General features: G+C 40.7%; 1 protein-coding gene across 2 annotated transcripts in view; it reads right to left on the bottom strand.

The window, feature by feature from the left end:
* The window catches only part of LOC133390591 (ankyrin repeat and sterile alpha motif domain-containing protein 1B-like), a 102,714-nt gene that overhangs the window by 17,450 nt on the left and 57,989 nt on the right, over positions 1-27,275 (bottom strand). For both annotated transcript variants that reach the window (XM_061639500.1, XM_061639501.1), the window contains exon 3: positions 13,307-13,463. In XM_061639500.1, the coding sequence (XP_061495484.1) occupies positions 13,307-13,463 (157 nt within the window). The remainder of the gene's footprint in view (positions 1-13,306; positions 13,464-27,275) is intronic.

Raw genomic sequence — 27,275 nt, 5'->3', positions numbered from 1 at the left:
GCTGGCACTTAAAATTAAAAAGGTGGCAGAGCAGCTTTTAAACTGACTGAGGGGGGAAACCCGACAGGAGCTGAGAAAGGTCCGGTTCGGAATAAACCTCCCCCCTGGGATAAAAACCAAAGAAATGATGAAATTTTAAAAGGGGTAGGCCTAGAAGTAGGCATTGTGAGAGCAGGGGCACAGGATATAAATTCAGAAGAGCAAAATTCAGTGGTGGCCCCCGAACTATGGAACGCCCTCCCTGATGAGATACGCCTGGCGCCTTCTTTGCTATCTTTTCGGCGCCAGGTAAAGACCTACCTCTTCGCCCAGGCATTTTAAAAATTTAAAAATTTGAATTTAAAATTGAAAATTTTTAATTATGTTTTATTGTGTTTTTGTATTTTAACCTGTTTTATCATGCTGTACACCGCCCTGGGAGCTTATTGCTATAGGGCGGTCTAAAAATGTAATAAAATAAATAATAAATAAATAATTACCACAGGCCTAACCACAAGTGCCAAAGACACTTGAAGAGAGACACTGCTTACAAGTGCCTGTACGCTAATGCTAGGAGCCTGCGAACCAAGATGGGAGAACTGGAGTGCTTGGTCTTAGAGGAGAGCATTGATATAGTGAGCATAACCGAGACCTGGTGGAATGGAGAAAACCAATGGGATACAGTTATCCCTGGATATAAACTCTATCGGAAGGACAGGGAAGGACGTATTGGTGGCGGAGTCGCTCTATACGTGAAAGAAGGCATTGAATCCAGCAAGCTCGAAACCCCCAAAGAGGCAGACTCCTCCACAGAATCGTTGTGGGTGGTGATACCATGCCCCAGGAGGGACTTAATACTGGGAACGATCTATCGTCCCCCTGATCAAAATGCTCAGGTAGACCTGGAGATGAGATATGAAATTGAGGAAGCATCCAAACTAGGAAATGTGGTAGTAATGGGTGACTTCAACTACTCGGACATAGACTGGCTGCATATGTGTTCCAGTCATGACAAAGAAGCAAAGTTTCTAGATATTCTAAATGACTATTCCCTAGACCAGTTGGTCATGGAACTGACCAGAGGGACGACAACCCTGGACTTAATCCTCAGTGGGGACCGGGACCTGGTGCGAGATGTAAGTGTTGTTGAACCGATTGGGAGCAGTGACCACAGTGCTATTAAATTAAACATACATGTAAATGGCCAATTGCCAAGAAAATCCAACACAGTCACATTTGACTTCAAAAGAGGAAACTTCACAAAAATGAGGGGATTGGTAAAAAGAAAGCTGAAAAACAAAGTCCAGAGGGTCACATCACTCGAAAATGCTTGGAAGTTGTTTAAAAACACTATATTAGAAGCTCAACTGGAGTGCATACCGCAGATCAGAAAAGGTACCGCCAGGGCCAAGAAGATGCCAGCATGGTTAACGAGCAAAGTCAAGGAAGCTCTTAGAGGCAAAAAGTCTTCCTTCAAAAAATGGAAGTCTTGTCCAAATGAAGAAAATAAAAAAGAACACAAACTCTGGCAAAAGAAATGCAAGAAGACAATAAGGGATGCTAAAAAAGAATTTGAGGAGCACATTGCTAAGAACATAAAAACCAACAACAACAAATTCCATAAATACATTAAAAGCAGAAGACCATCTAGGGAGACAATTGGACCCTTGGATGATAAGGGAGTCAAAGGTGTACTAAAGAACGATAAGGAGATTGCAGAGAAGCTAAATGAATTCTTTGCATCTGTCTTCACAGTGGAAGATATAGGGCAGATCCCTGAACCTGAACTAACATTTGCAGGAAGGGATTCTGAGGAACTGAGACAAATAGTGGTAACGAGAGAGGAAGTTCTAAGCTTAATGGACAATATAAAAACTGACAAATCACCGGGCCCGGATGGCATCCACCCGAGAGTTCTCAAAGAACTCAAATGTGAAATTGCTGATCTGCTAACTAAAATATGTAACTTGTCCCTTGGGTCCTCCTCCGTGCCTGAGGACTGGAAAGTGGCAAATGTAACGCCAATCTTCAAAAAGGGATCCAGAGGGGATCCCGGAAATTACAGGCCAGTTAGCTTAACTTCTGTCCCTGGAAAACTGGTAGAAAGTATTATTAAAGCTAGATTAACTAAGCACATAGAAGAACAAGCCTTGCTGAAGCAGAGCCAGCATGGCTTCTGCAAGGGAAAGTCCTGTCTCAGTAACCTATTAGAATTCTTTGAGAGTGTCAACAAGCATATAGATAGAGGTGATCCAGTGGACATAGTGTACTTAGACTTTCAAAAAGTGTTTGACAAGGTACCTCACCAAAGGCTTCTGAGGAAGCTTAGCAGTCATGGAATAAGAAATTGGATAAGAAATTATCTTGTGGATAAGAAATTGGTTAAGAAGCAGAAAGCAGAGAGTAGGAATAAACGGACAGTTCTCCCAATGGAGGGTTGTAGAAAGTGGAGTCCCTCAAGGATCGGTATTGGGACCTGTACTTTTCAACTTGTTCATTAATGACCTAGAATTAGGAGTGAGCAGTGAAGTGGCCAAGTTTGCTGATGACACTAAATTGTTCAGGGTTGTTAAAACAAAAAGGGATTGCGAAGAGCTCCAAAAAGACCTCTCCAAACTGAGTGAATGGGCAGAAAAATGGCAAATGCAATTCAATATAAACAAGTGTAAAATTATGCATATTGGAGCAAAAAATGTTAATTTCACATATACGCTCATGGGGTCTGAACTGGCGGTGACCGACCAGGAGAGAGACCTCGGGGTTGTAGTGGACAGCACGAGGAAAATGTCGACCCAGTGTGCGGCAGCTGTGAAAAAGGCAAATTCCATGCTAGCGATAATTAGGAAAGGTATTGAAAATAAAACAGCCGATATCATAATGCCATTGTATAAATCTATGGTGCGGCCGCATTTGGAATACTGTGTACAGTTCTGGTCGCCTCATCTCAAAAAGGATATTCTAGAGTTGGAAAAGGTTCAGAAGAGGGCAACCAGAATGATCAAGGGGATGGAGCGACTCCCTTACGAGGAAAGGTTGCAGCATTTGGGGCTTTTTAGTTTAGAGAAAAGGCGGGTCAGAGGAGACATGATAGAAGTGTATAAAATTATGCATGGCATTGAGAAAGTGGATAGAGAAAAGTTCTTCTCCCTCTCTCATAATACTAGAACTCGTGGACATTCAAAGAAGCTGAATGTTGGAAGATTCAGGACAGACAAAAGGAAGTACTTCTTTACTCAGCGCATAGTTAAACTATGGAATTTGCTCCCACAAGACGCAGTAATGGCCACCAGCTTGGACGGCTTTAAAAGAAGATTAGACAAATTCATGGAGGACAGGGCTATCAATGGCTACTAGCCATGATGGCTGTGCTCTGCCACCCTAGTCAGAGGCAGCATGCTTCTGAAAACCAGTTGCCGGAAGCCTCAGGAGGGGAGAGTGTTCTTGCACTCGGGTCCTGCTTGCGGGCTTCCCCCAGGCACCTGGTTGGCCACTGTGAGAACAGGATGCTGGACTAGATGGGCCACTGGCCTGATCCAGCAGGCTCTTCTTATGTTCTTATGTTCATATGAAACTGACCTGCCTCTCCTTCGTCTTCTTCAACTGTCCAAGGAGAGAGAAGACATCTTTATCTTTGCTCTCTCTCCTGAGCCATAAGGGCAATATCCAAGTCTGGGCATGGCACCTCATACTTAGTTAGTTAGTTAGAACTAGGTATGCCTTTCCTATTAACTATGTATTTTTATAAATAAAGTAGCTTTTCTTATTTTACTAAGTCTCAGTGATCTAAATGCAGAGTAAAAGCATGCTTCTAAGGTAAATACACACACTGGCACACACACAGCTCAGACTGCTAAATCACTCTGCATATACATATTTTCATAACACTCCTTACCAAGACTCCTTCTGAACACCTGATATGGACCCAACAAGAAAACCTACCTGAACCACTTACCCAGTAGGTCTCTGAGAGAATTGGGAACACTCAATACCTTTCACACATGGCACATTTATTCCCCCCATCTTACACGCAAGGAGGGCCAGCCTTCTGCCAGTTGCAGACTCTCACTCTGAAGGCATCTGGCAACTTTCTCCTATCATGCAGTTCACTGCACAGGTTCCCATCCTGAGCAGGAACTACACATGCACGTTACGCCCTTCCCACTACCAATCTCCTCTAATATTTTTTTTAAAAAATAGAAAGATTGCAAGATTGACTGCAGTCTCTCTTTGGATTCAGGGCTAGGCAGGGGGTCCCAATCCTTACAGCACTTACCAGGGACCTCAGCTGTCTCAGCTGTGCTTTCAGTGGGTGAGGCAGGGGCCTGCACAGTAGCAAAGCTCCCCCTCCTGGCACAGCCTGGTATAGGGTCACCTCTGCCTCATCCTAACCCCCTCCAGCAGTGTGGATTGGAGGAACAGTATTGCTTTACAAGTATATTTTTCTAAATAGAGAACTCTTGATAATTATTTCATATTCTTTAAAAATGTAAAATAGACATCTGAAGCGGCTGTGGTGGCAAGCAGCCTTTGTGGCCACTCAGAGTGGAGAGGCATAGCAAGCAGCTTCAGCATGCAAACACATGCTTCACTGATACTGGGGGTAGGCGGAGGTGATGCAAGGGCTATTTAACCCTGCCCTGCCCCCTCTTGGCATCTTCATTCTGTGGGCTACTCACCCTACAGGTAGTGGCTGGTCACTTTGTGAATGACTGCATAGGGTTAATGGGAAATTTTATATATCCATACATGTATGATCATAATTATTAAAAGGGGTATATGTTTTACAATCATGGAGACCTGAGATTCAGGCTAACAGAGAGCCCAGAATCTTAATATTTAATTCAGACTTGTAGGTAAAAACCTGTTGCCATTGGCAACAGGTCACAGCGATCCCCTATTTTCTTTCCAAATCGGCCGGTACATGACTAGGCTGAGATTAATTACTTTATTGTTCGGAATCAAGGAGCATTCATATTGTGAAAAGAAGTAGGGACTGCCAATGTTTGATTCTTGAATGCCATCTAAAGGAGAAAAGTTTTATAGCATAATCAAATGTTTTAATGAAGGGAAAATAATGAGATTTTAATAATGCAGTATTAAGTGTATTAAATTTACAACTTTATAAGTGTGTTTTCATAAAAAAAAAGGTACATCTGAGGTGGCCTGCCTACCTCTATATTTCTGAGACTGAAAAATATTAGTTAGCCAGAGTCATCCACCTTTTTCCTTAGTCTGTGTGGTTTCACAATGTAGCTCGGGGTTTTAAACAAAATCCTCTTTCATGAGTTGTGTATTTTATAAGTAAGGAAAAGGGATTTCTGAGAAAGTATAAAGACATAAGAACCCATATGGCAAAGGAATAGAACTGGGGGTACTCATACATTCACAAACACCCTGAGTTAAGTTCCCAAACTTAAGTCAAGGGAACTTGTCCAAATTTCCCCGATGTACCTGGGTCAGCCTGAATGATCAGAAACAATGAAACAATGGCATATGGAATGTACTGGGTATGCTTGAAAACATTCACAGTAGTAACTGTTCCAACTAGTACCAAAATTCATTAGTCTTGAAGAGACAGTAGGACAATGGTAACATTTATGAAATGGACAGAATTTTGGAATCACCACTAGAGTTAGCTAATGCTTTCTGATTGGTTTGGAATGATGTTATGTGGGCAAGGACTCATGAGATTGGTGAGATCATTGTCACATGCTGTAACTGTACTCTATAAAAAAGCTTGCACGCAGTGCCTCAGTGCAGTCTCTCCTGGATGTTTCTAGAGGCTGACCCTGCATGTGCATGTTCATATGCTTGTAAAGAATAAAGGCCTACCTTTTTGCTTCAAGCCTGTGTCTTCAAATTTATTCAAGGACCCCCAGCAAAAGATCCCAATGGAGAAAGAATTCTCCTACAGGGTTCTATTTGCTTGTCAGCTGACTGGCCTTGCCAGCAGGTTTTTTTCACCTACTCTGTACTGATGTGGTGGTGGGTGTACTTAGCAGGGGGTTATTCATTAGATAGATTAATTGGCCACATTGGCAGGTACGTATGGGAAGTTATTAAGTAATTTAGCTATTAGACACCTTGAAAGGTGAAGGATATAGTCCCAAAACGTCATTTGGGGTTAACCTTTGGGGCCAACCTGCAACACCTGCTTGGGGTTGTGGGGACTCAGGAAGAGGTGGAGCAGGAAGGCCTCCCTACTCACCTGAAAGGGTGAGGCTTTAGGAAGGGTATAGAAGGAGGGCTACCCTGTCCTTGGCAGGGTTGGCTTACCCACAGTTTGGTTATTAGATAGTTCCAGCACCTTAGTTCCTCTGTGGAGATCTGTTTTAGGTTTAATAAATAAATAAATAAAAGTGCCCCAGTTCATCTAACCTTTTGTGTCTTGTCTCTTTATTTCCCTGGCAAGTTGAAAAAGACTTGGATAATCAACTCGGCTCCAATATTGTATATGATAAAAGGATTATATGTGGAGAAATGTAGAATGAATGAAATATATACATAGACAGAGAGAGAGAGATTCACACACGGCATTGTTGTAAACCAAATTTATTTTAATTATTTTATTCTGTGTGTCCCTTCTCAAATGTAAAAACTTCATTTTTGTTAAAGAGAAGCAAAGTTGATTTTGATATGAGAACATCAGATATTGCAATGGAAATTGAAAATCTACTGTAAAAATGATACATTTGAACAGATGTATTCCATGCAGTGTTATTGTGGTTTGCATTACCAAATTAAACTACAAACAATCACATAAGTAAGTTGGAAAATAGAGTTTCAAACATTTAAGCTATTATCAAAATAGTACCAACACTCATGTACACAATTTAACTACAAGCAATGTTTATTCAAAACAAAATGACTGTAAGAACTAGCCGTGCATGATAAAGCTTGGCAACTGCATACTTCCCCACCCCCCAAATACTGTATTACTGTCTACAGTATTTGTTTAAAATTGCTGACAAATTAATGTTTGCTTGAAATATCACATTGCAGGTGCTGATAGTATCTTCGGGGAATATCAAGCTAATATTGTGAATTTAGCTAAAACTTCAAGGGAAGAGGAATCAGATGCACCCTTCCTTTCAGTACACAGTAAGAGAAAATTATATTTTAACTACAACATATTTGGATGGGTGGACTGCCAAAGAATGAGAAAATATTTGTACTAATCAGTTTTGTTGACAAACGTGTATTTTAAGGGATGGACATAAATTGGCAGAGGCAGGTATGTGGGACTGAACATAATTGTCCTTTATATAATTACTTTTTCTCCCTACAAAGTCTACCACTAAGATACCACTGCTAGTAGCCTAGGCAGAGTGCAGTGAAACTGAACAGTGGGAGCAATAGTGAACAGTTATAAGGCAACCAAAGTGATCAGTTACTATTTCCTAGGACCAACAGAATGCAGAAAATGGATGAATCCAATGCCATATTCTATACATGGACCACATTTTAAATTCATCAGAGCAGCTCTATGAACAAAAATGTCAACCTATCTTTTTCTTCATATAGCAGTGGAAATTCATGGCAAATAATATGCTAGTAAATTATATGCTAGCAAATGTTATTTTTAAGTTCTGTCATTTCCACCTGGTTATCATTACTTACTTGCCTAAACAGAATGGGTATTACCTGTAATAGAATTACCAGGAATTAGCTTGACTCCACATTTCTCAACCTAGCTGTATTTTAAATGAATATATATTTTGACACAGAGGTCACTACCAAACAAACAAGTAATCCACCTGTCCAAAACATAATGGAACATAGTTTCAGCCACAAGCACAATGAGTATACCATAAGCCATGCGTGCATAACCATATGCTTCAAACAGTCAGTGAGCTACTTTACTGCCTTATGTAGATACAGGGGCTTGTAAGATGTGTGTAATTAGAAGGGACATAAGATGCACCTGAAAAAGCACACATTGAAATTAGGCAATATATTTTACCTAATTCAATGTACATGGGAAAAAAACTAGTGCAGAAGTAATGGAATAGCATGTTGCAAGAAAATTGGGAAAGACATTACCTGGGACTCAAGATGCAGATTGAAACTGACTAAAACTGTGAGTGTCTAGTCAATTTCAATCTAGTTTCAGTGTCATTGGTAAAACACCTCTGTTGCAGTTCTACTGCAACTGCTGAGTTGACCCTAAGAAACAGAAAAGGAAAAAAAGAGGAAGGGAAAGTAGAGAGCAAGGAGGAGAGAGAGAGAGAGAGAGAGAGAGAGAGAGAGAGATAAGGAAGGTAGGAAATAACAGATGCACAGAGTAAGACACACAAGGAGTAAGAAAAGATGGAGAACAGGGAAACTGTTGAAACCTCCTCTACTTTCTCGTATCAGTTTAAAATAAACCTTCTAGGCATATGTTAGCATATCAGAAAGGTTTACTGTGATGTGCACCCAAACTCATTTCCATCTTTGTATACTGTAAGGATTACATATGCTTTAATGTCAGAACCTAAATTTGTGTAAAGATTTCATTACTAATGTGTTACATATGATTAAAAGATAAACAGTTTAAGACCCAATGGAAGAATTAACTCCCTTAAGGAAGTCCATGGGATTTTTATATTGTTTGCTAGAGACAAAGTACCCAAAAGAATAAGAAAATACATGCTCTGATTATTTTAAAAATCTGAATAAACTATATATAATTTAAAAATGTAAATAAATTATAAACGGTGACAATGAGGTTTCTCTGTTACCTGGAAAAGCTATGTTGCTCGTAAATTAATATTGGACAGTTTTTCAAAGCCAGATGTCTTCTACTGCTTAAAAAAATGACCTCTTCATCAATATAATTTATATGAACTAAGATAGCTGGCAGCTCAGTTTAATGCAACATCATTTTGCTATATTAATTATAAAGTCACATAACTTTAACTGATCAAGAATTTTAATCTTTCTGGAAGGGCCATAGTTCAGTGCTAGAACATCTGCTTTTCACGCAGAAGGTCCCAGGTTCAATCCCTAACATTTCCAGGTAGGGATGGGAGAGAACCCAGTCTGAAATTCTAGAAAAACACTGCCAGTCAGTGTTGACAATATTGAACTAGATGGGCCAATGGTCTGACTTAGTGTAAGGCAGCTTCCTATGTTTCTATGTTTAAAAAAGAACAAAAAGCTACTATTTATTATTTAATTACAAAATGTGTTTCCCGCCATTCTGCCTGACAACAGGCCTTCAAGGTAAATGACAATAAATGAAAACTACTGCCACCTCTGTCAATGAATAGACATATTTAAGATGTCATCACATAAGGAAAATAATTACTCAAATTCTTAAATAAAATAAAAGCAAGATGAAACAAAATACACTGTAATAGCACTCATAATGATTACATACGCTAGACACAATGTTCATCGTACATAGCTTCTACATAAATAATCTAGATATTTACTTTCTATTAAAAGTACATAATGGTAACACCAATATAAATAGCTACAATGTTGTCTTGAAATACTATAATAAATATTGTTTCTGTGGAAATATTTTTTTGTACAACGATAAGAGATCCTATTACCTGCCATCTTTCAACTTCATTTATATATTCTTTCTCCTTTATTTCTTCCCTTAACTATTTCTATCATAATCCTCTTATTCTGCCCAAGGTACCCTCCTAGTTACTGGTCTGATGGTTCCTCCTGAATATATTCTTATATTTCCTTTCTAATTTCACACTCCTAGACATCACTAAACACCATCACCTCTACACAGTTGATCCACGGCTCCCTCTCCTTGTTTACATATTGTAGCTCCTTTAGGCTGTGGGCACACTAGTCACTTCAAAAGCAGCCACAATGTTTTTTCTGGCTGCATTTTGAAGTGACACTGACCTCTGCTCGCCACACCTCCCTTCTCCATTGCTGCCTTCAGACATTCAGGACTGTCCACAGCAAAGCACTGGGCCAATCACCATCTCTGCCTGAGCCTACAGCAAAGTGTTTCCATTGGCCACACCTGGAAGTCAAAGGGGTCGCTCTACCAATCAATTGCAAAATCTCAGTGAACATGAGTTTTAAAAATGCACTGGAGCTGATCTGACAATGTTTTAAGAATAAAAAGGGGCGGAGTCTGATTAGAGTCGGGTGCCCGCATTTTCAGAAAAGAGAGGTAGAGATGCACTGGAACCAGCACAACAGTATGTCTCTGCTGTTAGAATCTGCAGTCCAGCAGCCTCAGATAATATGCTTCATGGTGAGCCATAATTCAAGGGAAGAAGCCTCCATTGTCATTTACAGGCATAAAAGCAAAGACAGCAGCTTTATTCTTCTGCCATTCCTGGGAATAAGAGCTAATTTCATCATTCTGAAATTCCACAACACATGATTTGACAATCAAACATCTGCAAAATCTTGTAGCCTTCTTATCAGGTTCCGTATGAAAGAGACTAATAAATACCACTAGAATATACAACAAGAATGAGAAGACTAAAAAAGTAGTATGTTTCAAGATATGGGCAGCTATAGGCACAACTCACACATAATTTCTCCTTATTTTTCATTCAGGTAGGAATATTATTGCCTAGATGTTCCTTGCTCAGAAAAGCATGGTCTTGCTATTCTACTTTTAATAGTTTAAAAATATGTGGCAGTAGAAGAAAATCTCTGAAGGAAGCATTGAAACTATGTGCCAAGGAGACTTAGAGTAAGACTCCAAACAGTTTCAATTAAATAAAAATATATTGATCTATGTTGATATTTTACTGTGATTTTTGTTGTTAACAAAATGTAAGTTCTGTACGGATGATTCCAAAAGGAAGGTACACACCTTGCTTTTCCTTGTTTGGGAACGTTAAATTATCAGTTCATACCTAATGAATATTCTTCTACATCAAGAAAAGTAAGAGAAACACGTGCATTTATTTTTTTTACATATAATTGATGCATATAATTGAAAGGGAAATTCCACACTTTCCACACTTTTTTCTTCTTTTTATCAACAAGCCTGGACAAGCTGTAACCATATTCAAACTTTTTTCATTTTTTTAAAGTCTTTTATTTCAGTATATTGGTTGTATCTAGTGGTGTCCTTTGCTGATGGAGGGCTCTTTGATCCAGTAGAGCAGGTGTGGGGAGCCTTTGGTCCTCCAGATGTTGCTGAATGACAACTCTTATCATCCCTAGTCATTGGCTCTGCTTGCTGTGGCTGATGGGAGTTGTAGCACAGCATCATCTGGAGGAACAAAGGTTCCCCACACCTGTAGCAGAGGATTATGTCACGAGTGGTGAGGGAGGCAGTTTTGCCAGTCCCCCCTCCCCCTTTGCAACCTATGCCACCTCCCACATTGTTCTGAAGGATCCCCCAATCCTGGGTGGGGGGAGGTTGGAGGCTGAAGAGAGGAGGGAACCTGCAAAAAGCACCTCCTTCCCTGTTCCACTGATGGATGCCTCCACTGGATCAAAGTGTCTTCCATGAGGGGGGGGACACCATTGGAGATAACCCATTTTTATGTTATTTATTCCTTTTCTCAGCACCTTTTCATTTATTTCAAATTTTGACTAAGTCTTCCTGAACAGATCCTGATTTGAGAGGGAAGATTAGATCTGCTTCCTTGCCTTCATAGCTCTCCCTCCTAAACAAAACTAAAAAACCCTCCACTTTGGTGATGAAAGGAAACATTTATTTACTGTAACAGTATGTAAATGTAAAAGAAAAAAAAGATTTATAAACCAGTATATTAAAATCTTTGTACATACCTTACATCAGTTCTGTGACAAAAAGCTATATAGAGTGCATTCAGTGTTCACACAGACATTTTCTGTGTAATACACTGCTATTTCTTAATGTGTATTTTGGTATTGTTTTTTTGTGAACAAACTTTAATCTCTTTCATCTATCCTATCAAGTCTGATAAGATTTTATATAAGCATAATTCCTGCCTTTCTGGAAATCTCTAAAGATAGTATTGATGATGATGATGATGATGATGATGATGATGATGATGAGTGTTTCTGGAACATTTTCCATATAAGGATCCAAAATAATGGAACAAGAAGAAGCCAGTAAGAATTCGTGGTTTACTAAGTCTGTCTTCATACTTTGTGGGATTGCACTGGATAGGCTGTACAGCAGACTTTCTATTAGATTGAATGCAGTAATCAAGATACAGTAGGGCCCCGCTTTTTGACGTTCCACTAATACAGCGGTTTTCAATTAGAGTAAGGTCTCACTCATACAGTGCTTGTTTCGCTTTTATGGTGTTTTTTGACATAACGCACTCAGCAGCTAAGCGTTGGGCGCCATTTTATTGATGGAGTTCTGTTTTTTGGTGATTTTCACTTTTTGGAGGGGGTCTGGAATGTAACCCACCATATGAGTGGGGCCTTACTGTATTTGTTCTTGCAAAAGTAGATTATATTGACCAGGAAATCATGTACATACAAGATAGATAATGGCAATACTCTAATCACATATTCTGTTAATAAATATCTTCTAAAAACACAAGAGTACAATATAGATTTGGGACATCATATCTCATTTCAAGAAAGGCAGCCACTAGGCTGTGAAGTAGTTTAAAATATACAGCGGAGCCCAGAGGCCTTTAAAGATGTACAAAATCACCAATGTGTTCTTTGTTTTTAGAATTCTTGGTTTTAAAAGCTTATGGGGATAGCAACAACATGACATCATATTTCCTAGGCTGAAATCATGCAAGGGATACAAAACCTTTAACAGAACAATAGGACTACACTGCTTCTCTGTAGCAAAGCAATCTACAGAATTCAGAAGTAGCAGACCTTACTACTATTCCATAATACAGTGATAGTACCAGTAATGGATGGCAAGGTGGGGCAGCAGAGCTCTCCTAGCCTCTTGACAGCTGAGTTTCTATGTTTACTGGGAACAAGAGGAGCAAAGTGGCAGGGAGGTGGATGCAATGGAAACACACCAGCAGGAAATGCCAGATTACCTTTGCCAGTGCATTTGCACATGCCAGATTCCCCACTGCTTTGCCCCTCGCCTTCCTGGTAAGCAGCAGTGACTCAACTGTCAGGAGGTCATCTGCTACTGAATAGTACTATTGTCTCAATAGTCATGACAGCTGTCAAGAAACAAGGCTATGCTTAATACAATACAATACTAATAAGGGTAAGAACTGTTTTAGATGCTGATGTCTGCCAATTTTAAATGCTTTTAAAATCAATTGCCTATCCATATAGCTCCACAGAAACAACCATCCTTATTCCCTACCATGGAAATTTTTAAGCATTAAGGAATTTCATGAATCAGTCCATATATGCAAGAACAAAAAGATACTTACTTGCATTTCCTGAAGGCATAAACAAAGATATTTAATAACGTCACCTGTTCATTCACTCTGGAATGTGATGGCCCATGATGGATAAGAATCTTCACAATCTCTACATCTCCTTTCCAAGCAGCCAAGTGTATAGGAAAATACCCTTTATTATCTGCCACATTAGTGGATGCTTCAAATTGAAGTAATTTGATAACTACATCCCTGAAAAACATTAAAAAATTAACTAAGAATTGACAAAATGGTTCTTTTGTAAAGCTGGCGCATCATAACACATATTGTCATGATATACTGGAAGCAGACAACCACAGCATTCAGTCTTTAATCAAATGGCACCAACATCAGTGCTAAGCAGCTAGCATTGCTGAGACCTTTACAGATGATTTTAACAATTATATCAATTGTGTCCTTGAAATTTATCACAGGATAAGAGAGTGAATATTACATAATCATAGTAGATTTGTTCTCCTTGGTATTCCACAGATATATTAATGGCTAGATTCCTAATGACATTAAAAGAGCAAAGTTCACATCCATATTTTAAGACTACATACATCATACCAGAGACTTGCAGCTAAAGGCCTGGAAGGTTAACAATTTGCAGTCTCTTATTTGCCTTGACTCTCTGTCAGCTATCCATAAGCTGCAAAGATTCCTTGCATGCCATCAGAAAGACCACGGTATCTTCCTGGATAGGAAGGAATATGAAGCCTTCTAGTTCCAGTTGAGCCTTGTCTGAGAAACATGGTCTTCCTGAGCCATATCCTTTGGTTGGTTTTGACTTCCAGCTTGTCTCCTGTTTTGTCTTTCAATCCTGACTTGCTCTTTAATCTTGGCTTCTGGCTTGCTCTTCGATCATACCTCCTTATTTATCCTTTAGTCCTGACTGGGCTTGTCTCCTGACTCTGATCTCCTGGCAAAATTCCTGCCCCGATTCCCAGCTCATCTTGGGCTGCTGCCCACGGCCCAGCCTTGACACCAGCTCTACTGCCTTTTTGGCTGTCCTTTTGCTTTTCTTCCACAACACTCATCCAAATATCATATTTCATGTCTTTTCTTTTCTCCCTTACCCCGCTTCCCTCTCTTACTTTCCAGTTCCCCTTCCAATCAATAGTGTAGTAGGTAATTTTAGACATTGGACTTAATATTATTATTAGCATTTCTCTTCTCTTCCCACCTTCCCCCACTCCTTTCACCATTCCATTTAAAAATGCTTCTACATTCCTGGCAGGGCTGGCGCCAAGCATGCCAGAGCCCTTGGGCCTCAGCCTGCCCCGGGCCCCAGCACACACACGCCACACCTACCTACCTACCTTTCCCTTGGTGAATGCTGCCCGCACTGTGCATGCATGCCTGCCATCAACCAGGACTCCGGGTGGTGGCAGGAAGGCCTCTGGGTGCTGCTGCAGCTGTTGCCACTTACCTACCCTGCCTTCATTTTGTGTCTTCTGCTCCAGGTATATGAAGGGGAAGAGCTGCCTGAGGCAGCGCCTCGGCGTTGCGCCAAGTGCGACACCAAGTGCGACACCAAGTGCGCACCTAGCATCGCACTTGGCTTCATCTTGGGGTTGTTTCGGAGAAAGAAGACAATGGAAGAAATGTTTATAGTGCTATAGGTTATGGAAGATGGGGCTAGGTGGGGAGAAGCACAATGGGACATTGGAGAATATGTTGTAGATACTGTTATAATTGCTATGTTTGGTTTGTTTTATTTATTCTGTTATTATGTTATGTATATTGTTGAGATTTATTGTTTACTTATGTTTATTTAAAATGTGATGCATTCTTTTCCCTTTTAATTGTGAATTGTGTATTATATATTGTATATTGATTTCTATGTTGTAAACCGCCCAGAAAGCTTTGGCTATGGGGCAGTATAGAAATTTAATTAACAACAAAAACAACAACAACAACAACAATAATAATAATAATAACCAAGATGGCGGCCGAGGCTTCTCTAAGGGGCCGATGCCTCCACTGCCATCCCCGTCATCAACCAAGATGGCAGCAGGGGCATCAGCCCCTTAGGGAAACCTCAGCCACCATCTTGGTTGATGGCATGCTTGCGCCCACAGTGCAATCACCATTTATGTCAAGGGAGAGGTAGGAGGGGCATGCAGGTAGGTGTCACGGGCCTGTGCGGTAGAGGGGTGCCTGGGAGCTCCCTCTCACAATCTATGGCAGGGTCAGGAGCTGACTCACCCACCCTAAGGAGGGGCTCTTCAGCCCAACCTGGTTGCTGTCTGATGCTGGCCCTGATTCCTATGTTAGAGAAACAAACAAAAATCAGTGCACCAGCTCTGGTGATGATGATGATACAATAATACTTTAAGCATGTGCAGTTTCACATTTTACGACTCACTTAAATTGTAGCATTATCATTACTACAGGAAAAAAACAGAGTGTGCTTCTGATGCCCTGATGCTAAACACTTTTACTTGGCAATAAGCACTTTTTTTGTATAAAGAAATATTTTTAAAGTAGAAATAATAAAATGAACATTTATAACCAGGTACATGCCTAGCCATCCACTCCCTGACTTGGAACATTTTTAAAAAGAAGAAAGGATGCTGTAGAAGAATTAGCTCTGATGAGCCCCAGCATGCCCATGCCAGCAAAGGTGCTGATGTGAAGGTATGGTTAATTTGGACTGACTGACCAAAGCTGGCTTGATCTGAGCAAAACTTTGCTCTGTATCTGTGTGAAGCTTTTTGCTTATGCTTGCAGTTAACAAAAACATAGAGAGGGATAGGATACACAAAAAAGTTTGGATAGCTAACAAGCTAAAATTTGAACTAAATTAAGAAAGGTCATGCAGACTAGGCGGAATTTGGAAGGAGCAAAAGGAGCACTGTGTATGTCAGGGGCAGAGGACAAGAGAACAATTGAGAGATATTAAAGCTGGATGGTCATGGGTATTAGAAAAGTAGGATAAAGGTAATGACTTTGTTCCATCTACCACGGAGACTTCTTCTTTCACCCAGATACTTACAAAGTCATTTTACACAGGTGTTACCCAGAAAGCTGAAGAATTAATACAAGAGTTCCATGAGGTCATCAACCAATTTTTTCAAGTGCGGGGAATGGAAGATTCAAGCACAAGCAGAGAAAGGGAGGTTGTAGAAAGGGAAAAGAAAAGCAGGAAGTGAGTGAAAACATCTGATACAATTAGCCTCAGCTGTGTCAACTGAAGTTGACAGACTTTGAATAAGAATTCCCTGGACAACAGTCTGCAGCATGGTGTATCTGTTCCATTGGGAAAGTTTTCCCATGATTGACCCAAAAAGGTCCATGGCTTGCTTCTGCCTCAAGATCAGAGGATTGGCAATCACCTTTTGCTGAAGGCAACAGCTGTGGTTTGTTTTATTGTATTTTTAATGTTTTTTATTCTATGGCTGTTGTTTTTAATGTGTTGTAAACAGCTTTGATGTTTTTACCGAAATAGCAGTATACAAATATTTTCATTAAATAAGTAAGTAAGTAAGGTGCACTACTGGCTGCAACAAGCCATCTTGGGTTGGTCATTATATTCCTCTCTTGTGGACGATATTATGTTATGTTATGTTAATGTTTATTTATACCCCGCCTTTTGGCCAAACGGCCCTCAAGGCGGCTTACAGAAAAAGTAAACACAAATATAAAAATACATCAACAAGGCAATACATCAATAAAGCAATACATTGTACAAAAAATTAAATTAAATAGCAACTAACATTAATTAAGAAAATATATCCAGGAAAGGCAATCCATCTTGTCTGAACTTACAACTATTTCAAAGGGCGGTACACCAGTCCGAAACAGCAACGGCCTGCAGCTCTGGCCAGGAGTAGTGCAGCTTAACGCTAGGGGTCTCCATCTGCATGCCCTGGCCCAGGATACCTTGCAGGCCGACCAACTGGTCTGTAGATAAAGAGTGGTGAGCATCCAATTCAATATGTAGAAAAAGGGGGTCAAAGACCAGAATGCGAAGTATTTTATAGAAAACTGGTTTTATTGCGAAGAGGATTGTTATCAGTACAATACAGGACCAAAATTGTTCAGTTAACCATTGTAAAAGTTCATTATCCCCTGATGAAGGCCTGTGATTACAGGCTGAAATGTGTTGGGCTTCTTTGAAAAATATTCTGCAATAAAACCAGTTTGGGCTTCTTTGAAAAAAATCTTGCAATAAAACCAGTTTTCTATAAAATACTTCAGCATTCTGGTCTTTGACCCCCTTTTTCTACGTAACGACCAACTGGTCTGGTCCACAGGCCTTCCAATGACTTGTGGACAGTTATTCTGAATTTTATGGTAGCCTTGTGGGCATATGCATTGCTTTGTACTCAATAAAAATTAGTTGTATTTTTATGATCTTGATTTCCAACTCTGATACACCCTCACACTGGCCTGTGTCAGTGTTTACAGCAGGTGTGGATAATCTTTGGCTTTCCAGATATTGCTAGCTCTCACCATCTCTGGCCATTGGCAGTGCTTGCTGGGGCTGATGGGAGTTGTAGTTCAGCAACATCTGGAAAGCCAAAGGTTCCCTACACTTGGCTTATAGACATGGAGCCAGTTTGTCACTGCCTATATTATTTGTTGTTCTCTGGGTAGTTTTTTGGGGGGAGAGTCTAACCTCTGAGTCCCTGCACGTAGGCCTGAGGTCCAACCTAGTTGACTCCAACTGCAGAACGTAATTATAACTCCTTACACTTTTCTCTAGGAAAATAATTATTACAAGATGAATGAGGAGTAGCAAATGCACTGTATGGGAACATTTTATTTATTTGCATTTATTTATATAATACTCTCTTGCAAAACGTAAAGGCAGTGTACAGCAACATAAACATCTTTAAAAGCAATACAAAACAATCATTAAAATGACTGTCTATCCAAAAACATTTTTAACAGCTGCATAGGAGTGTTGGCACAAACAGGTCTTCAAGAGACACTTGAAAGTCAAACATGAAGATACCTGCCGAATCTCTGCTATAACAGTGTTCAACAGTATGGTATCAGTGATGCTAAATGCCTGACTTCTGGTTGAGGCCAGTCAGGCCACTGTAACACAGGTGACAACTAATGGCACTTATCTGGATGATCTTAGTGACTGGGCTAGGAAATAAGAGCTCAGGTAGTCCTTAAGGTATCATGGACCCAAGCTGTTCAGGGCTTGAACCTGGTCTGGTAGAATATAGGCAGTCAGTGCAGATGTTTTAGGTGTAAAAGCTATTGGCCGTCTGCTCCCACCAGCAGTCTGGCCACTGCATTCTGCACCAACTAGAGCTTCCGGACCAGGCCCAAGGTCAGCCCTACATAGAGTGCATTGCAGTAATCCAGTCTCAAAGTTACCCATGCATGGACTACAATGGCCAAGTTATCCAGATCCAGTTATGGCTGTAGCATACTAGATGAAACTGGTAAAAGGTACTCCTAGCCACCGAGGTGACTTAGGCCTCTAATGACAAAGATGTACCCCAAGCTATGTAACTGCTTCTTTAGAATTATTAGTGCCACCTATTGTCTGAAGGCAGGAAATGCAAGAAGTTGAGTAGTGCAACACCCCTTCCAGTCCCACTCCAGTCCATTTCATGACAAGACTGAAGGACAAACAGCAACAGTATACAGATATAGAAGAAATCATGAACCAGAAAACCAAAGATGAAAACAAACCAACAATTTAATACAAATATCAAGAGCCAAAAAAAGGTTAAAAAGTATCATAACTAAAGCATCAACCGAACAGACACTTCCCAACAATCCATCTACCACGAGAGAAAACAGAGCAAGAGTTAGGCGATCACTGACAAGAACATGAAGGGCCATGATGGTCTCAGACCCCGGAAAACCACCTTTCAAGTAAGACTAATGGTCAATTTTCCTGGGTCTGAGCTCATCACATGGGATGTACCTAAGCAGACCAAGTAGGGTGGGCACAAAGAGGCAATTATGAAACCACCTGTTGCAAAACTTGTCTGCCAAAAGAGGCATCAGCAGAAGCATACAAGTCAATTTTATAACGTTTGACGAAAGCAGAAGTTGAGGACCAGGCCGCAGCTTGGCAGATATCCAGCAATGGGGCATTAGCTACAAAAGCTGCCGTGGCCGAAGCCAACCTGGTAGAATGAGCAGAAATCCCCTATGGAGCTGGTAAGTGCAAAGAATCATAAGCTAGCACTATGCAAGCACACACCAATGAGCCAAGGTAGATGAGGAAACCATCTTCCCTAACGGGGGTGAAAATATACAAATTAAGAGTCTGCCAGCCTAAAATCCCACGTTAGAGAAATCTAAACGTTCAGTGCACAGTGAACATCCAAAGAATGCCAGGCCTTTTCTCATAGATGGACTGGATTGGGACAGAAATATGGTAGCATTCGGTGATATGCACTATACATCTTTGGGATGAATGTCAGATCCACTCAGAGCAAAACTGAGTCCTTATGAAAAATGCAGTAGTTCCTAGCTACGGAGAGAGCCCCCAACTCAGTAACTCTCCATGCCAAGGTGACAGCAACCAAAAAAAGAATGTTATAAGATATGAGGCAGAGGCGAACAGACCATAGGGGTTCAAATGGCGGTTGCTGCAACACCTGCAAAATGCACTGTAAATTCTATTTGGGAAAACGATGCAGAACAGGAGGACAAGATTGTACCGCCCCTCTGAGGAAATGAGTAACTAGCGGATGAGTACCCAAGGGAAAAACGTATTTGATGACAAGATAGATGAAATAGTGGATGCCTGGTGCCGTAAGGTATTAGGCCTCAGACCCATCTGTAATCCAGAGTGGAGAAACCCAAGAAGATGCTGGACAGTAGCCTCAGAGGGAAGAACTTTGCAACCCAAACACCAGACAGCAAATGCTCTGATAAATCCTTGTCATAGAAGAGTGATGAAAAGCCAAGATAGTGTCAATGACAGCAGCATCTAGATGCACATGACTCAGATGTCGCTGCTCAAATGCCAGGCCATTAACTTCAACTATCCCTGGTCTGGATGCCAAAGGGGACCCTGAGACATTAGGCCTGGCTGGAGGGACAACTCCCAGGGAGGTTCCACTGAAAGGCACTGGAGATCAAAGAACTATGGGCGGCATGGCCAGTGGGGTGCCACGAACAACAGTTGTGCTTGTTCTAGCCATAGCTTGTGAAGAACCTTGGTGATCAACGGCACTGGTGAAAATGCATAAAGAAGGCTGCATGGCCACAGAGTCATCAATGTATCCATCACCACCGCTATGCGGTCCTGAAACCTCAAGATATATTGGGGCAGCTGAGAGTTAATCAGGGATTCAAACAAGTAGATCTGGATTGCCCTGAACCTGTGTTGTAGCTGAAGAAATACTCTGGGATGCAGCTTTCACTCCCACAGAGCAACTTGTTGCCGACTCAACCAGTCCACCTGTACATTCAGCTCCCCACTCATGTGCTCTACCAGGAAGGAATGTAAGTTGACTTCTGCCCAATTGAACAGAAGAGTTTATTCTGCTTGTAGACTCCAAGAATGATTGCCCCGATGGTTCACATGTGCTTTCATACAGGTATTATCTGTCTGCAGAAGAACATGATCCAATGTTCAATCAAACAGATTGTGGAAATGAAGGAGCACCAGCTGTGTTGCTTGCAGCTCCAACCAGTTTATGCTGTGCATGGCCTTCCTGTGACAAAGTCCCCTGCATGAATTGACCACTGCAATAGGGCCCCCAATTGGCAGACTGGTGTCAGTGGTGACAGACATTTGAAGAGGGTCTGGGAAGGGTGTACTGTTCACCAAATTGTCCCAACAAGTCCACCATACCAGGGAGAGGTTGAGAGCTTCTGAGATCTGTAGTACTCTGATGGCTGAACCTTGCAATGTCTGCCCGAAATGGAAGAATCATCAATTGAAGTAAACGTGTGTGGTGCCTTGACTATGGTACAATCTGAACTGTAGACACAAAAAGGCCTTGGTCAATATCATCAGATCTACCAACTGAAGGCCTCAAAGATGCTCCGTCATCTGATGAACTGTGTCTACTCATTCCATGGGTGACAATCCCATGAATGGTGTCCAACATGGCTTCCAGATGCTGGAGCCTTTGTGATGGAACCAAGTGGCTCTTTTCTTGATTAAGAAGCCGTGCTGGCCCAATACATCAAGGGTGATTTGTACATGATGATGAGCCAGGATCTGTCCATGCTTTGGCAAAAAGTAGCAGATGGCCACCAATGGGAATGGCATCAGTACTGCAGATTTGCCTGGTCTCCCCATTCAGCAAAAATAGCAGCCAGCTTGTTGCCAGACTGACCCTGAAAATGAGGTTTGTGCCAAGATTGACAAAATATCTCTCTCTGCCAAAGGAGTGCCCCTGAGGAAAGGAACAAAAAGACTAGTTTTTCTGGTAAGTCATAATTTGATGGAAAGGTCTTCCATCCTCCCTCTGGAGAGTGGCTAAGAAAGGTTTGCATTTCTCACAAGGATCCACCAAAATGTCTTTCAGAACCACCTCACCAGACAATTTGGAGCCAATATACAGAGCAGTAACCAAATTCACCCAAGCAGTATTGTTTGCATTCCAGTGTCGGAGACAGAGAGTGCGATGGCCGACAATAGCTGCAGACATGGCCCTGGCTGAAACTTATGTAGCATCAAGGGTGGCATCTGCCACAAAAGCAATCTGGTGGTGAGGCTTCAAATGAGACTTTCGTAGCCATTCAGGATCAGGATCACGGCTATCCAGCAGATCATCTAGCCAGACCACGCAGCCCAAGCAAACAGGAAGACCATACAGGAAGCTCTACCTGAATATGCTGAATCATCATGAATCTTACAAAGAGCATAGTCAATTCTGTGTTCAGAGACATCTTTGAGGTGAGAATCCCCTTATTTTGGGAAGGAGAGATTTAGAAACCAATGTAAGTATAACATAACAACTATAACTATAACATAAGAACATAAGAAGAGCCTGCTGAATCAGGCCAGTGGCCCATCTAGTCCAGCATCCTGTTCTCATAGTGGCCAACCAGGTGCCTGGGGGAAGCCCGCAAGCAGGACCTGAGTGCAAGAACACTCTCCCCTCCTGAGGCTTCCGGCATCTGGTTTTCAGAAACATACTGCCTCTGACTAGGGTGGCACAGCACAGCCATCATGGCTAGTAGCCATTGATAGCCCTGTCCTCCATGAATTTGTCTAATCTTCTTTTAAAGCCATCCAAGCTGGTGGCCATTACTGCGTCTTGTGGGAGCAAATTCCATAGTTTAACTATGCGCTGAGTAAAGAAGTACTTCCTTTTGTCTGTCCTGAATCTTCCAACATTCAGCTTCTTTGAATGTCCACGAGTTCTAGTAATATGAGAAAGGGAGAAAAACTTTTCTCTATCCACTTTCTCAATGCCATGCATAATTTTATACACTTCTATCATGTCTCCTTTGACCCGTCTTTTCTCTAAACTAAAAAGCCCCAAATGCTGCAACCTTTCCTCGTAAGGGAGTCGCTCCATCCCCTTGATCATTCTGGTTGCCCTCTTCTGGACCTTTTCCAACTCTATAATATCCTTTTGGAGATGAGGCGACCAGAACTGTACACAGTATTCCAAATGCAGCCGCACCATAGATTTATACAACGGCATTATGATATCGGCTGTAATTATCCCTAGCATGGAATTTGCTTTTTTCACAGCTGCCGCACACTGGGTCGACATTTTCATCGTGCTGTCCACTACAACCCCGAGGTCTCTCTCCTGGTCGGTCACCGCCAGTTCAGACCCCATGAGCGTATATGTGAAATTAAGATTTTTTGCCCCAATATGCATAATTTTACACTTGTTTATATTGAATTGCATTTGCCATTTTTCCGCCCATTCACTCAGTTTGGAGAGGTCTTTTTGGAGCTCTTCGCAATCCCTTTTTGTTTTAACAACCCTGAACAATTTAGTATCGTCAGCAAACTTGGCCACTTCACTGCTCACTCCTAATTCTAGGTCATTAATGAACAAGTTGAAAAGTACAGGTCCCAATACCGATCCTTGAGGGACTTCACTTTCTACAGCCCTCCATTAGGAGACCTGTCCATTTATTCCTACTCTCTGCTTTCTGCTTCTTAACCAATTCCTTATCCACAAGAGGACCTCTCCTCTTATTCCATGACTGCTAAGCTTCCTCAGAAGTCTTTGGTGAGGTACCTTGTCAAAAGCTTTTTGAAAGTCTAAGTACACTATGTCCACTGGATCACCTCTATATATATGCTTGTTGACACTCTCCTTTTTTTCATTAATATTTATTCAGATTTTCAAAGACAAAAAACAAAACAAAACAAAAACAATTATACAATAAAATCAAGGACAAAAAACAAAACAAAACAAAAACAATTATACAATAAAATCAAGGACAAAAAACAAAACAAAACAAAAACAATTAAACAATAAAATAAAATGTTGACTTCCGATTTGTCGCAGATCAGTTATAGGTCTACAATGTATAACAGTCCTATCTCTAAAATTATATTATAAAATCACTTTCCTCCAGTAGTTATCTTAATTAATCATCAAACCTCATAAACATTACTTTATTCTTTCCACAAAAAGTCAAAGAGAGGTTTCAATTCCTTGAGAGATATATCTTTCAACTTTTCTCCAAATAGATATGTCGCTTAATCCATCTGATTCAAATCTGTTAGGCCCAATAATTTCAATAGCCATTCTTCCATTATCTATATTAATTCCATCTTCCATCTTCAATAATCCTGTTAAGTCCAGTAATTTCAGTAGCCATTCTTCTATTATCAGTATCCCATAATAATCTTGTTGTCATAGCCATAATCCAAATAAACATATCGATTAATCCATCTCGTCAAATCTGTTAGGTCCAATAATTTCTATAACCATTCTTCCATTATCAATATTAATTCCATCTTCCATCTTCAATAGTCCTGTTAAATCCAGTGGTTTCAGTATCCATTCATCCATTATCCGTATCCCATGATGATCTTGCTGTCATAGCCATAGTCATATAACAAGAGTCTGATGGGAATTTCCCCCATCACAAATATGTCCTTACCATCACTTCTGAATATGTTGCTGAAATATTGTTGTAAAGTCACATCTCTGCTCTGGGTGCATCTCTGCTCTATCACACATTTGTAGTTAATTCCATAAGTTTTTTCTATGTCAAGCTCCATCACATCATTCCAGTCAAGAATTCTGAATATGTTGCTGAAATATTGCTGCAAAGTCATATCTCTGTTCTTCTTTTTTACAAAATGCACTGGCTCATCTCTTAAGAGTTTCTCCACTGTCACATATCTATAGCCAACACCATAGATTTTTTCTATATCAAACTCTATCACATCATTCCAGTCCAGAAAGTTATCCAAGACATTGATAACTTTACCACCAAAATCTTCATTAATTTCTTCAGAGACAACGTTGAATTCCAAACAGTAAACTTTATTTCTAACATCCATAATCTCCAAATCTTTTTCCAATTTCACATTAGTTCCGATCTCCAGGGCTTGTAGCTTCCCTTTAATTTTTCTTTTCTCATCTCCAATCCCATCAAACTCCTCTCTCAGAGAATCCCCTATTTCTTTAAGCTCCTGCGTCATTTTGTTAAATTCAATTTTCATCTCCTGTCTTCCCTGTCGCAGGGTTTGTTTCATTATCTCAATCTCACCCATTATTTTCTGAAACATAATTTCTTCCATGGTCTCATTCACTTTCCTGGTTGTCATTCTTAAAACCACAGAAACAAAAATTATTTCAGCCACAATTGGGTTAATATTCGAGGCTTGCTAATATCAGTGTAGACAGTACAGCCTGCCTTATCTCTATGAGTTCAGGAATACAAAACAAACTTAGTTCCCAACATCAAAACAATTAGTGGCGTCGTGAACAAGCAGATTCGTCAAAATGAAATAAACCAAAAAAAAATCCCCCCCCCTCCTCGAAATAGAAATCCCTCTTCCGTTGATATCTTTAGAATGCACCTCCAGGACAGCTTTTTGCTATAAAAACAAAGATAAGCTTTTTTGATTTCTTTCCACCTTAATTTCGAAAGTGAAAGAGAAAAGCCATACCTCTCCTAGGAGTTCTTCACAGCTGATTCATTGACAAATCTCTTTTTAGCTGCACCAATTAAAACCAAATGAAAAAAGAAAATAGAAAGAAGGATGCTTATTTGCCTGTTAAAGTGCGTTTTTCTTTGAAGAAAAGATAAAACGTGTCGCTATAATCAGCTAGAGCTTGATGAAAGTCCATCCGGCATTGCAGTTTGAACCTTCTCTCATAAATAAATGAAATCCAGTCCTCCCCACAAAAACAGGCTTTGTGGTTAATCTCTTACGTTTCTCCCTGACTGGAAGAAGATCTTTATCAGTCAAAAAGAGCGTTCTGACTGATTTTAAAGCTGAAAAAGCTTCTTCTGAGACGAGAGCTGACTCAGAAGCAGCACAGACAAAGCAACCCTTCCCAGAAGTCCCGCTTGTTGACACTCTCAAAGAATTCTAATAGGTTACTGAGACAGGACTTTCCCTTACAGAAGCCGTGCTGGCTCTGCTTCAGCAAGGCTTGTTCTTCTATGTGCTTAGTTAATCTAGCTTTAATAATACTTTCTACCAGTTTTCCAGGGACAGAAGTTAAACTAACTGGCCTGTAATTTCCGGGATCCCCCCGGATCCCTTTTTGAAGATTGGCGTTACATTTGCCACTTTCCAGTCGTCAGGCACGGAGGAGGACCTGAGGGACAAGTTACATATTTTAGTTAGCAGATCAGCAATTTCACATTTGAGTTCTTTGAGAACTCTCGGGTGGATGCCATCTGGGCCCGGTGATTTGTCAGTATTTATATTGTCCATTAAGCCTAGAACTTCCTCTCTCGTTACCACTATTTGTCTCAGTTCCTCAGAATCCCTTCCTGCAAATGTTAGTTCAGGTTCAAGGATCTGCCCTATATCTTCCACTGTGAAGACAGATGCAAAGAATTCATTTAGCTTCTCTGCAATCTCCTTATCGTTCTTTAGTACACCTTTGACTCCCTTATCATCCAAGGGTCCAATCGCCTCCCTAGATGGTCTCCTGCTTTGAAAGTATTTATGGAATTTGTTGTTGTTGGTTTTTATGTTCTTAGCAATGTGCTCCTCAAATTCTTTTTTAGCATTCCTTATTGTCTTCTTGCATTTCTTTTGCCAGAGTTTGTGTTCCTTTTTATTTTCTTCATTCAGACAAGACTTCCATTTTCTGAAGGAAGACTTTTTGCCTCTAAGAGCTTCCTTGACTTTGCTCATTAACCATGCTGGCATCTTCTTGGCCCTGGCGGTACCTTTTCTGATCTGTGGTATGCACTCCAGTTGAGCTTCTAATATAGTGTTTTTAAATAACTTCCAAGCATTTTCGAGTGATGTGACCCTCTGGACTTTGTTTTTCAGCTTTTTTTTTTTACCAATCCCCTCATTTTTGTGAAGTTTCCTCTTTTGAAGTCACATGTGACTGTGTTGGATTTTCTTGGCAACTGGCCATTTACATGTATGTTTAATTTAATAGCACTATGGTCACTGCTCCCAATCGGTTTGACAACACTTACATCTCACACCAGGTCCCGGTCCCCACTGAGGATTAAGTCCAGGGTTGTCGTCCCTCTGGTCGGTTCCATGACCAACTGGTCTAGGGAATAGTCATCTAGAATATCTAGAAATTTTGCTTCTTTGTTGTGACTGGAACACATATGCGGCCAAGATTCAAAGAGTAATACTTGTTGGCCTCGGAAGCTATCCATTGGGAATTAAGAGGTTGATCCCACTCGGACTGTAAGACCTCTTGAAACAGAAGCAGGACAGGAACAGAAGACACACCGAATTTTGGATTCCATAAGTTTTTGTCTCCTTTGGAGGGTGCTGATGGAGGCTGCTCAGCAGGAGGGGTTAACCCCAACACATCCAAGGTTTTGCAAAGCAGGAGCATAAAGTATCTAGGTTTGAAAAAGCTGATGAGATTAAACCTCTTCCACCTCAGACTTGCCAGATAACTCATCACCTGAGAGATGTGGATCCAGAACAGCATCACA

The sequence above is a fragment of the Rhineura floridana genome, chromosome 8 (assembly GCF_030035675.1).
Source record: "Rhineura floridana isolate rRhiFlo1 chromosome 8, rRhiFlo1.hap2, whole genome shotgun sequence".
Lineage (NCBI taxonomy): Eukaryota > Metazoa > Chordata > Lepidosauria > Squamata > Rhineuridae > Rhineura > Rhineura floridana.
This window is presented reverse-complemented; position numbering and strand designations above follow the sequence as displayed.